General features: G+C 42.1%; 1 protein-coding gene across 11 annotated transcripts in view; it reads left to right on the top strand.

Annotated features, from left to right (window-relative positions):
- The window catches only part of DMD (dystrophin), a 6,960,831-nt gene that overhangs the window by 6,936,494 nt on the left and 10,502 nt on the right, over positions 1-13,835 (top strand). For 5 of the 11 annotated variants that reach the window (XM_069204760.1, XM_069204753.1, XM_069204758.1 and 2 more), the window contains one exon: positions 9,321-9,352. The exons of the other annotated variants lie outside the window; for them this stretch is intronic. In XM_069204760.1, coding sequence (XP_069060861.1) covers positions 9,321-9,352 — 32 coding nt within the window. The remainder of the gene's footprint in view (positions 1-9,320; positions 9,353-13,835) is intronic. 11 annotated transcript variants of the gene reach the window in all.

Raw genomic sequence — 13,835 nt, 5'->3', positions numbered from 1 at the left:
TAGGCTTTTTTTTCTTTTTGCTTAAATTATTCTGTGACTGCCTGTTTGTGGATTCCCTGTCTGGGTCAATTTGACAGTTGGACTGTTTGCACCTCTCTCTAGACAGTGACAAAAAGGGAGTTGGGGTGTAGCCTGCATATCCTGGTGAGGCGTCTGTGCTAGGAGGGGAGGGTAGGAGTGGGCACTTACACCTGAAAGGTCTGTGCCTGCCCTCACACAATACAGCCTCCAACCCCCTGGTGTGTGTCAGGGGCCTGGGCAGGGCAGGAACTCCCAAAAAATAGATACTTTCTTTTGAAGTAGGCCTACTTCAAAGGCAGAAAGGGGTAGAAGAAGAGCACCCAAAACCCCTGAAAATCAGATCACTTCTGGAATCAAGAGGAACCTCTGCCAAGGAGAAGAGTTTAAGAGCTGAGGAGAAGTGCTGCCCTTCCCTGTGACAGTGCTTGTTGGGCTATCCTGCAGTTGCTGCTTCTGCCTGTGAAAGGGGACAAAGACTGGACTTTGTGGTATATTCCTGCTTGAGAAGAATCTCCATGGGCTTGGACTGAGCTTGCCCCCTATTCTGAAGTCTCAGGGCCATCAAAGACTTCCCCTACCAGCACCTGGACTCTCTGATGAGACTCCTGCCCTGCCAAGTGATGCCCTATCCAGTCTCTGGGCCCTTGAAAGGAGAAGCTGGTGAAAATCCAAGAAAACCGACTCTGAGCCGATGCCGCTGCCGAATCTCGTGACGCCGCCTGCAACCGACTCCGTGGTCCTTGCTGGAGTGCGATGACCCTCGCATGTCCGACACCACTGCATCCCTGCCGAATTCCACAACTCAGTGGAAGTTGCCGCACCACGTCGTGACCGACGATGCCCGAAGAGCACGGATTCAACGCTTTGCACGGACGCCGCCTCACCTCCACCTCTCCGTATCAAGGACCTGATGCCTTTTCATAACTCCTTCGCCCTGCAGCACTGGAACCAATGCCGCCTCGGATCCAGCGACGCCGCGATCCCCGACTTCAGGCACCAAAGTGTTCTCACAGTTTACTAAGGTACTGTACCTGGGGGTCTGCATGACTTCGTACCCGCCGCCATTGGCGTCGGATTGCTGGGTTCGACTCCGTCACAACACCGTATTATCACCTCATGGAAACATTTTGTGTTTCTAAGCACTATTTTTTAGCTTAATCTTTAAAAATTAATAACTTAACTGGTGTATGTCGGATGTTTGTTGTTTTGGTTTGTTTTGTTTAGATAAATATTGGCTATTTTTCTAAACCTGTATTGAGTCAATTTATGGTGTTTTTACTATATTATTGTGTGTGTTGGTTCAAATACTCTACACCTGGTCTCTGAAGTTAAGCCTCCCTGCTCATGCCAAGCTATCAAAGGGGTGAGCAGGGGTTAACTGAGTGAGATTCTCCTTTACCCTGACTAGAGTGAGGGTCCTTGCTTGGACCGAGAGTAATCTGACTGCCAACCAAAGACCCCATTTCTCACAGAAAACAAATGTATTTAAAAAAAGAAACAGAAGAGATTTTTTTTGATAATGCTCTAATGCAAGTTCTGTTAAAAAAAAAACATTTTAAACTTCTACAAACTACTACCCTTTAATTTGCTTATTTGTTTATGGCTAGTCTTTGGAATCCTAAACATTTACAATTGATTTAAAGTGAGAAATTGGTTTCTCCGAATAACTCAAATTGTAATTCATGAAAATATCATTCTTCCGTGGTAGCTGTTCTATATTATTAACAAAGAAATAAAAAGATTTTGAGAATGTTGATCCTTTCAAGTGTTCTTCAAAAGCCAGCTCAAGCGTAGCTGCAGTACAGTGAATAACCTTACACCAGGGCTCACCAACATGTTTAATTTCCGAACGAGTGTGTGGTTAGTGGCCGCCAGGTACCTTGAAAGTTTTCCCCCAATTAGAATACCCACATTTCAGTAGCTCGGAGACGGTGTTAAACATTAATTTCCCAGAGGCAATGTTTTTCTTTGTTAAGGCACGTCCCACAACATAAAAAATCAAGAAAATGAAATCAGTTTAATAAATGTGCCCACTCAATAACAGTATTGATATAAATTCAAAGGTTTTGTTACAAAATTAAAAAAACTGAAGCGAGCAGAGAAATACCATGAGGGCTCTCAATGAAAATTATACAGAGAATAAAAAAATCAGGAATTATTCAAAGTCGCAAGTGGCCAGCAAAATCAAGAGAGTAACAGACAGCATCCCTAGTAGAACAGGAAAGTCTTCTGCCTCATCCTCAGAATTAAGGCTTTTTATGTATTATTTTTGCATATGAAATTACAGAATCTGCAGATTAATTGTGGTATAAGCAAATACAGCTCTTCATCATCAAATCAGAGCACATAAAAAAAAAATACTAATACATATGTTCTATCCCACTAAAAGAACAATATATACCCACATTAATCTTCCACACTAGTGTATGTTTTCATGTCCCCGAATTTCCATTCTTGTGGATGATGCTTGATCATAATGGGATATTGTAAGGAAATGCCTCCTTGGCATGGTTACCCCCTGACTTTTTGCCTTTGCTGATGCCAAGTTATGATTTGAAAGTGTGCTGAGGCCTGCTAACCAGGCCCCAGCACCAGTGTTCTTTCCCTAACCTGTACTTTTGTTTCCACAATTGGCACACCCTGGCATCCAGGTAAGTCCCTTGTAACTGGTACTCCTGGTACCAAGGGCCCTGATGCCAGGGAAGGTCTCTAAGGGCTGCAGCATATCTTATGCCACCCTGGGGACCCCTCACTCAGCACAGACACACTGCTTGCCAGCTTGTGTGTGCTAGTGGGGATAAAATGACTAAGTCGACATGGCACTCCCCTCAGAGTGCCATGCCAACCTCACACTGCCTATAGGTATAGATAAGTCACCCCTCTAGCAGGCCTTACAGCCCTAAGGCAGGGTGCACTATACCATAGGTGAGGGCATAAGTGCATGAGCACTATGCCCCTACAGTGTCTAAGCAAAACCTTAGACATTGTAAGTGCAGTGTAGCCATAAGAGTATATGGTCTGGGAGTCTGTCATGCACGAACTCCACAGCACCATAATGGCTACACTGAAAACTGGGAAGTTTGGTATCAAACTTCTCAGCACAATAAATGCACACTGATGCCAGTGTACATTTTATTGTAATATACACCCCAGAGGGCATCTTAGAGATGCCCCCTGAAACCTTAACCGACTACCAGTGTGGGCTGACTAGTTTTAGCAGCCTGCCACACACCAGACAGGTTGCTGGCCACATGGGGAGAGTGCCTTTGTCACTCTGTGGCTAGTAACAAAGCCTGTACTGGGTGGAGGTGCTTCTCACCTCCCCCTGCAGGCACTGTAACACCTGGCGGTGAGCCTCAAAGGCTCACCCCCTTTGTTACAGCACCCCAGGGCACTCCAGCTAGTGGAGTTGCCCGCCCCCTCCGGCCACGGACCCACTTTTGGCGGCAAGGCCGGAGGAGATAATGAGAAAAACAAGGAGGAGTCACTGGCCAGTCAGGACAGCCCCTAAGGTGTCCTGAGCTGAAGTGACTCTGACTTTTAGAAATCCTCCATCTTGCAGATGGAGGATTCCCCCAATAGAATTAGGGATGTGCCCCCCTCCTCTCAGGGAGGAGGCACAAAGAGGGTGTAGCCACCCTCAGGGCTAGTAGCCATTGGCTACTAACCCCCCAGACCTAAACACACCCCTAAATCGAGTATTTAGGGGCTCCCAGAACACAGCAAGATAGATTCCTGCAACCTAAGACGAAGAAGGACTGCTGAGCTGAAAAACCTGCAGAGAAGACGGAGACACCAACTGCTTTGGCCCCAGCTCTATCGGCCTGTCTCCCCACTTCAAAAGAACTGCTCCAGCGACGCATTCCACAGGGTCCAGCGACCTCTGAAGCCTCAGAGGACTACCCTGCATCTAAAAGGACCAAGAACTCCCGAGGACAGCGGCTCTGCTCCAAGAAAGAAGCATCTTTGCAACAAAGTAGCAACTTTGAAAGAACACACGTTTCCCGCCGGAAGCGTGAGACTTTGCACTCTGCACCTGACATCCCGGCTCGACTTGTGGAGAACAAACACTACAGGGAGGACTCCCCGGCGACTGCGAGCCCGTGAGTAGCCAGAGTTGACCCCCCCTGAGCCCCCACAGCGACGCCTGCAGAGGGAATCCAGAGGCTCCGCCTGACCGCGACTGCCTGCTTCAAAGACCCGACACCTGGTAAGGACACTGCACCCGCAGCCCCCTGGACCTGAAGGATCCGACCTCCAGTGCAGGAGCGACCCCCAGGTGGCCCTCTCCCTTGCCCAGGTGGTGGCTACCCCGAGGAGCCCCCTCCCCCCCCTTGCCTGCCTGCATTGCTGAAGAGACCCCTTGGTCTCCCATTGAACTCCATTGCAAACCCGACGCCTGTTTGCACACTGCACCCGGCCGCCCCAGTGCCGCTGAGGGTGTACTTTTTGTGCTGACTTGTGTCCCCCTCGGTGCCCTACAAAACCCCCCTGGTCTGCCCTCCGAAGACGGGGGTGCTTACCTGCTGGCAGACTGGAACCGGGGCACCCCCTTCTCCATTGAAGCCTAGGCATTTTGGGCACCACTTTGACCTCTGCACCTGACCAGCCCTGAGCTGCTGGTGTGGTAACTTTGGGGTTGCCCTGAACCCCCAACAGTGGGCTACCTTGGACCCAACTTTGAACCCTGTAGGTGGTTTACTTACCTGCAAAACTAACAAACACTTACCTCCCCCAGGAACTGTTGAAAATTGCACTAAGTGTCCAGTTTTAAAATAGCTTATTACCATTTGTGTGAAAACTTTATATGCTATTTTGCTAATTCAAAGTTCCTAAGTGAAATACCTTTCATTTAAAGTATTGTTTATAAATCTTGAACCTGTGGTTCTTAAAATAAACTAAGAAAATATATTTTTCTATATAAAAACCTATTGGCCTGGAATTGTCTTTGAGTGTGTGTTCCTCATTTATTGCCTGTGTGTTTACAACAAATGCTTAACACTGCCCTCTGATAAGCCTACTGCTCGACGACACTACCACAAAATAGAGCATTAGAATTATCTCTTTTTGCCACTATCTTACCTCTCAGGGGAACCCTTGGACTCTCTGCATGCTATTTCTTACTTTGAAATAGTACATACAGAGCCACCTTCCTACAGATATTCATCTACATTTAATTTTTATTTCAATCTTTTGGAATAATTCAAGACACAATTGTTTTTTAAGAATTCAGATGCAGCAACTGCAAGCGCAATTTTTAAAATGATATAATATGAAATGTATGTGCATCGTACCTCATACATAGCGTGCTGTTTAAGCATTGGAAGTTTATTTTCACATACAGTGGCTTATCACTGTCCTGTTGAAACTGGATGCAGCTTTAAGGAAAAAAGTATTTGTCTGTTTAGGATTAGGTCTGTCTCTGTAAATATATTCTCCACTATATTCGCCTTGTGTAAATATATCCATGTACAGAATGTTGACGCAGAATACATAGAGAAAACATTGGATGAGCATTTAACTTTGAGACGCAACACTATAAAAAAGATGTCTTAGTTAGCGTATAAGTTAGTATTTGTAGCACCTTGGGCATGACTTCAAAAGGCCTCAGGGACCTACGGACCAGAGCCACTTTATCGACTCATTGCTCTAGCTGCTTTCATATTCTTGCCCTCTATCAGTACATTACAATTTACTGAAGCACGCACACAACTTTGTGCACTAATAGGTGAAGCAATCAGAAAGATGTAAAAATAGGTTTAGTTCTCAAAAGGACAGAATATTTATTTTGGTCTGAATAGGGTCTGTGGGGTACCCTGACAAGTCAAGTTATTAGACAATCGTACCCTCCCAACAGTGCTTCTTTCAGGACCCAAGATCATTCTGTGTGGGGCCTAACTGTTGGAAAAGACAAAGGAAGGCAAGGGTAGTTTAACACCAACGAAAAAGGTAACAAAGAAACTTGCAGGTTCAAGTTTAGATATTCCCTCTATATGAAACACAAAGAAGCACTCAGAAGAGTTGTACTGTAAGGAGGTAGGCACCCTTATTCACAGAACAAAATTACCTTTGTGAATAGGATGCAAAGTTTCTTTTTGTTCTGGTGTGCATGTTCTCCATGGGTCATCCATTTCATGAAAGAACAACAGCGCTGGCGCATGAATAGTCTACTTCAACATATTATTGACATTTGGATGCCTTTCAGTATTTATTTCCACCCATCCATCAAATTCAGCAGCACTTTACTTGACTAAATTATCTTGGAACATTATTGCCTTTTTTGGCTTGGCAGTCTTCTTAGTGTTGTCTCAGAATGCAAATAATACTTTTGCATTGTCAAAACTGTGACTATCTTGAGGTGCATTATAAAACTGTGCAGAAATGTAACTGGAAATCATTTTACTGGTAACAGCGTTTTTTCTGAAAAGCTTTAAATAGATTCGCCAAGTAGTTCATCAAAATTGGTTTCTATGTGATTAACTTTTCATGGTGACAGATCTCAAACAGTTTTTCGTGGAAACTTTAACAAATGTATGTAACAAAACTACATTCAGCAACAGTAGAGAAAGTGTGATCAAACTCAACAACCATTGTCCATGTCAAACGGTCTCACCTATGACAAGGCCACATAGCTATTAGTTTTACCAGTGCTTGATTGTTTTGCCATCATATATGGCAAAACCAAATAATAAATGGGCACTCAAGCATACTCTTGAAAATGAATGAAGAGCAGCCATCTGTCAATGTTTTTTTGTTCTGCTTTATCACAAATACCACTCCAAAATGGCCTGCATGTGCACTCATGCGCACCCTCTCAGCCATCTTGGATTGGTTTATGTGATAAACTGTGACAAAAATTATTGAAAGATGGTCACCAATATGTGCATGTACGGGCAGCCCTATTTCTTTTGTGTACTTTATTATTAATGTATTTTTCCAAGCTGGACAGTGGCCATTTTCAAGCACTACAAAAATAATAAAAGTATGCATGCATGGAGCTCACGCACATCCAGGTGAACAGCCAAGTAGCAGTGTACAGTTATCAAACCCTCATAAATGCAGACTGTAAAAAAAAAAAAGAAAGGGAGGGAAGCACACTTGATGAGCATGGGTTGAAGATAATGAAGAGGGATTTGGGGGTTGGGACAGCAATAAGCAGAGAGAACAGGAGAGGCAGGAGGGCATATAGTCTCCCATGCAATGAAAGGCAAGATTCCATTGGATGTGGAAAGATTCCAAACTGGACAGTAGAGTGGGGTGAGAGAGTCAAATGCCTGTGGGCTGCTTAGATGTGATTGGCAATGCCTCAAACTAATGTCTGGAAGAAGACTCAAAATCAGTGGTTTGAAGTGAGCGCAAATAAAACTAGCTTTAATTATATAGTAACGTATTAGATACAATAGGTCTGCAAACGACAGACAGACAGCTCATCAGACATACAATCTCCAGATACATTTAGAAAGTGAGCATGTAGTACATAGGTATTTGTCAACAATTTTAAGCTACAATTGTATTGCATCAGACATTGTCAATGTATATAGAAACATTAGTGATATAGAACCCCTAATCTTTTGTATTCGTTGTTGAGTTTTGTGTTTGGTTCTTAATACAAATTGAAAAACACATACACCTGATGGTATGATTGGCTTTCTTTTATCACAAATAGGTCATGCTTATTTTAACTGTCATGAATTATTTTTATGTAAATCATACACATCAATAAATTATAACAAATTATACAACAATTCATTAAGCAATACCCCTTGTTGACATATGCTTACCTGTTATAATTTTAGTACCCAAGCCCACAAAGGTGTAATGTGTTGCCCTTTTCTGCTATTCCAATTTCTACAAGCAGCATTGTCAGAATTGGGACTTAAAATCCAACTTCATCAAAGAGGGTTTTCAATTACAATTCTTTAGAGACCAAACTGGACATTCCTACCTGCTCCCAATCGTAAGTTATCAATTTTTAAATATAAAAGGTAACCCAGTCTTATCCCATGGGAAAGGCAGGCCTTGCAGTGGTGAACAACGAATTTAGGAGTTGTTCACTACTGGGACATGTAAAAGTTAAAAGTACCTGTCCAACTTTTTAATTACATTGCACCCTGCCCTATGGGCTGCTTAAAGCCTACTCTGAGGTGACTTATATGCACTAAATAGGAAGTTCAAGGCCAGGCATAAGGTGTATTTGCCTGGTGGTCGAAATCCCAGTTTGAAATGCTACAAACTCCTTAATGGAAGGCCTAAGACATGTTTAAAAGGCTACCTAATTGGGTGGCTCAATTAGTGCTGCAGGACCACTAGTAGCAGTTAATTTACAGACCCTGGGTACAGATAGTACCACTTTACTATGGACTTGCAAGTAAATTAAATTTGGTACCTCGGTGGAAGCCAGTGTTACCATGTTTAAAGGAGAAAGCACAAGCACTTTAGCAATTGCTAGAGTTAAGTGCACAGAGTCCTAAGGCCAGCAAAAAGGAAGCCCACCAAAACAGGAGGATTGAAGTCAAAATGTTACAGAAAACCAGACTAAGGATGTCGGGTCAAGCATCCAGGTGTAAACTGTAGTCAGCTGAAGAAAAATGTGAATGTCAATACCAAACCAATTGATGAGAATCGCTGGCAGAAAGCTCTTATAAGGATATAATACATGTATTTTTAATAAAATCAAAAGGCTTTGCCAAACACCGGACTTAAAAAAGGTGATGGTTTGTTCTTTTTGGTTTGTAGAGTGCTGCACCTGTTTTGAGCATGAACATATGAAGATTTTGAGTGTGTAACATTCATTTTCCTATACATTTATCAGCAATAGGAAAATATAACAGGAGAACAAAATAAAATTACCAGTTGGAGGAGAATAAAACAGGAGAATAAAACTAAATGACCAGTTGGAGGAAACTGTGAAACTAGCTAAGAAAAATATATCTTTCTCCTAACAAATTATTACCTGTGGTTTTCCTTAATATTTGTATTTCGTGTAAAGCATCTGAAACGCTGTCTCACCTGTAAAGTAACTATGCGCTGTGGTTGTCAGAAGTACTAAGAACTTTAATACATTGTTACCGTTTACTGTGAATAAAATAAATCAACCGTGCCTATCACAATTCATCATGCTTCAATAATCTCCTTTGGGTGTCTAGGGTATATTATACCCGAGGCAGAATGTAGAAACTCACCTATTTCTCATTATGTTCTTTCGTGAGCTGAGCTTTCTGCTGCTTTATAGCATGTGTTCATGATGGTTTTCCTCTCTTTTCTGACACTATTGCTCTTCCTCCTTTGTGTCACTAAAGGAAGAAATGTCCCCGGAAATGAAACGAGAGAGGTTAGTGAGACCCCTGCTTGCTGTCCCCCAACTTCCGTTCTGTCACATCCAGCTTTTGATGTCTGTGCGTAGCTAAGGCCGTCCATTTTCCAGTCTGTTTCTAACTTGTTGCAGTGTTCCAGTTCATAGACTGGTTGCAAAAGACTAATTTCTAAGCTACGTTATCCGTCAACTGTTTCGTTCCCATCTATTTATACAATACACGATCATTACACATGCCTGTTGCTTGTAGCGTGCATGCAGTATTGATTGAATGTGATTGCATTACACTTTTGTGTACAGAATACGTTAAATCCATGTCTGCACCAATTGCAATGTCTATACTCATGCTGTCTCCATTTCTAGTTTTGAGCTAGGCAACATTTCACGAGAACGCCATAAGAATTCTCATGTTTGAAAGCATGATACGTGCAGAGCTTATTGTGTCCAACCAACCCTTCTCCCTTCCCGAGCATTGGCAGAAGGTGGCAACACCCTTGAAAAGGCAGTTCACCTACATCATATCATAATTACACTTTTACACTTGCAAACATTCTTCATAACTTTGAATATTGAACGTGGCTGGGGAAACGTTATTGCAGGCATGTTTAACGCTTTAAAAATCTTTTAACAGTGGACTGGCAACATGATCTGCAATGCCGTTTAATCTATGTTGAAGTACTCTAATGAACACCAAACTGTCATCCTACAATTACAAAAGGAGAGACACTCCAGTACGACTCTCATCCGGTACCAACCACTGGCCCACCTGCCTAGTGAGCAGGTCATTGGGCAGTGGTCTGATCAAAGATTACACATTAGCGATCTAACAGACACACCAGCACCCACCAAACCCTACTGCAGTGAGACACGCAAATCACAAATGATAATCTTTAAAGGTGCCATTCTATCACCATCCCATAGCACATGAAAGTATCATTCCTACTATGATAAAGTGACACCCTGAAGTCAGTCTGTCAGCAGTGAGGTAGGCCACCTGCTCAATTAATCTGAACCAGACATCACCTATGTGATTGTGTTCCCATTTCTAGGCCCCCTTTCTTTGAGGATCATGCTTTGCTGTTGATCACTTTAAGATATGCTCCTACCACATTACATAGTTTGTGGGGCCAAGCAGACTTAGATATTGATATTTTAGCCTGGAGACTCAGAGCTGTAAACGTAACTATCCCCTCCTGATTCAGCAATACGATCCGCTACAACACATACATCTCCATCTCCATATCAAGTGAATTTGCCAGCTCTGGTTTTCACTAACCTGGGTTACTACCCTACCTCGGAAAATCTGAAGCTCATGATTGAGGCAGAGTAGGGATATCGTAGGACCAGGCCAAGACATTAATCAAATATTACCAATACCACTCTTAGGGTATTTTTTCTCAGCCCTTGCTTTTTTTTTGCAAAAAACGTGAGAGATCATGTAAACCCGCAAATCACAAAAAACATCAGAAGTTTGGTTTTCAGATTTAGTATGGGCAAGTATGTTTTCCCAAATGTTTTCATCAACACCTCTTCCAATACTACTTCTACATCTATTCTCAATATTCCCTTCATTTCCATGCTTAGTATTGCAGAGGGCATTGTAAAAGTGGGTAGACTTTCTTCTGCATGCCACTAATTCAAGTAAAGCCGCAGTGGTTACCAACTTAGATGGCAGAAGCAGAAATCCTGTCTGATCCATCAGATCAGACAATAGCTATAGCAAGAATCTAAAAACTTCTTGGGCACTACTCTCTAGCTTCAAATCCAAAAGCAGTAATTAATTGTCAAACATCCCTTTACTATTCAGTCTCTTTTGCTGTTAGTTGCACAATTATCTTTTAAAAGCCTATTTTCCATCGAAGTAACCAACTTTATCCCTTTCAGTTTGAGCATACTTAAACCTGATTGAGCATATTAATTTGACTAGCCCATAATTCCTTACTGAGCCAGAAACAGCAGTAATAATCATATTTGTAAGAATAGTTTGAGCAATATAGACGAGATTCTAGGGTACCTGTGACACCAACTGGGCCACATTGCCAATGTCCAGCTTAAAAGCATCACTGAAAGTAAAACGCACCTATTCCCCCCCATCTCATAATGTAGCATTAACATCAGCTAAACTGTCCTGCATTTGAATATAGTCTAGACACCAATTCATCAAGCTTTGTGACACATGGGTCAGGAATAGGATCTCCTATAACTCGAAAAATAAACTGTAGAAACAGCCCACAAGCCCATGAAACAGTGGACATTTTGCCCAGAACTCAATATGCCTCCCTAGTTTTAAGATAAGTATGTTGATAAATAACATTCATATCCTGTGATTGTCTAAATGCACGTGAAACCCCTTGTACCTTAATAAATAGGTCTTCCTTGAGGTACTGACCTCAGTCAGGTCATCAAATGCCAAGCCTACTGTGTGAAAGAGGATCGGCTGTCTGGATTAACTCTGAAGCCCATGCAGCCCATACACGTCGCTCATTTCCATTAATATGAGAACTGTGACCAGAGATCATGATACATGCTAAAGTATATCCCCTGCATATAAAGATATGTTTCGTACCCCTAATTATCATGCCACCACCTTCCTGTCTTCATCTTAACCAATTTCCGAGAGGCTCCTTTGCCAGAAACATCCCTGTAGGCTCTCTTTGTATAGACTTTGATCTCAGATATCATTCCCCTTGTTCTCATTCTCATCTTATATGTTTGCCTGTAAGTCTCTCAATCCTGTGTATGAATCTAGGACTGACTTCAAATCTCTACATGGTTTATAAGTACTGAGCCAGTAAAAAGGTATTTTCCCTGTATTTATGCCAAGCATGGCCTGTATTCTAGGAATGTGCCTGACCTCCTTTAAAAACAAATTGGACTCATGTTTAAGGTAGTATTATGTTGGACAGTAAACCATGCCTAGTTGTCTTGCATTAGGCAAAGCACAATATCCATGAGTAAATCTTCCACAATCTCCTCATAGATTGACATGGGGTCCTTAGCTGTGCAATCCAATGGCCTCTTTCCATTCCAAAGTAGAACCACAAGTCTCACTTGTCACATAGAAGGGAGGCAGTTCACATTTCTCTGATGCTTCAATGTATACTTCGAGCAAGTGAGGGATCAGCAGATCTCCAAGGAGTGCCTTGAATTTGCCTGTCATTACACCTGGCAACTCATCCCTTCCTGATGAGCTAATCGATTCCTTTACCTTCTGCTTGGTAACGAGCGAGTCAAGACTCTCCTGGTCCTTTCACATTACCCAGAGCAATATTCTTCTTCCAGAATCTCCTGATGCTTTGCCATGGCAAGGCTGTATTGCAAACCATTTGTTAAGCTGCAGATTCATCCGTTTGGTCAATCAGAATATTCTTTTGAGAAGTTACCAAATACATTTACTGCCTTTTAAAGACGTCTAATATAACATTATTAATTTTTTTGTGGTCACTTATATTTTGAATATAAGTGACCACGAAAAGATTAACAATGTTCACTCTAACAAGTCCTCTCTCTTCCTTATGGCCTTGTAAAGGATGCAGATGGCCAGAAGTGGGAGTGAGTAGTCAATTGGTTTTCTAGAAACTGCTGAGCATTTAGCTGATAGTTCCACTACAACACTGACAAAAGCATATTTTTGCTGTCAGTCATTTATCAACCACACGGGTATACATTTACAAGATAAGTTTGTATATCAATGTTAAACAAATGTGTTCCACATCAACCATTGCTCAAATTAACTTGTTAATTCCAGTAATCCGAAATTAAAATCAATTTATCTTCATTAATTCTGTGCTCAGGGAAAATATTTTATTACCCCCTTCCCCATTACCAGGACAGTGCATTGGACCCAAATAGACTTCAGTGCTAAGTGCTTCTGAAAATGAAGTACAGTTAAACATGAACAGCAGAGCAGTGAACTGTTCGATCCAGTATTTACACAGTGGGGTGTGTGCTTTAAAAGAAGGGATGGGCATACTTGGACACATTGTCCGTAGTGATTAATGTTTTATGGTGAAACCTGGGTACTCTAGAAACTCACAGGAGAGAGAAACGTTGTTTTTGCAGTGTTCCGTTGCCAGCTTCGGTTCAAGTTTTCTCACCAAATCCTTTAGAGACCATCTTTAATTTTAGGAAAAGAAAACAAAAAATGAGACCTGTAACGAGCACTCTGCCACCTATGAAATTTTTTGCAAGACTTCCCCGTTTTAATTCACACCTTTTGGTCCTTATATATGAACATTTATTAACAAGCCGCCAGTTGCTGCTTTTTTACCTCAAACGAAATCGTGTTTACTGCAGACAGATATTGCACTAGATTTAAATCTATATGTAGTGTGTTAAAATTTATTTTTACATTGGCCTCTTTTCTAAGTTCTCTGACTGCTCCTGCACAGAGCTCTGTCGTCTTCGCCTTATGTCCGCTTCAAAAAGTGGGATACTTTCCAAATTTTCCCGAAAAATGCTTCACTTATAAGAAATGTCCATTGTATATGAAATAACTTAG

Source organism: Pleurodeles waltl, chromosome 8, assembly GCF_031143425.1.
Source record: "Pleurodeles waltl isolate 20211129_DDA chromosome 8, aPleWal1.hap1.20221129, whole genome shotgun sequence".
Taxonomy (NCBI): Eukaryota; Metazoa; Chordata; class Amphibia; order Caudata; family Salamandridae; genus Pleurodeles; species Pleurodeles waltl.
This window is presented reverse-complemented; position numbering and strand designations above follow the sequence as displayed.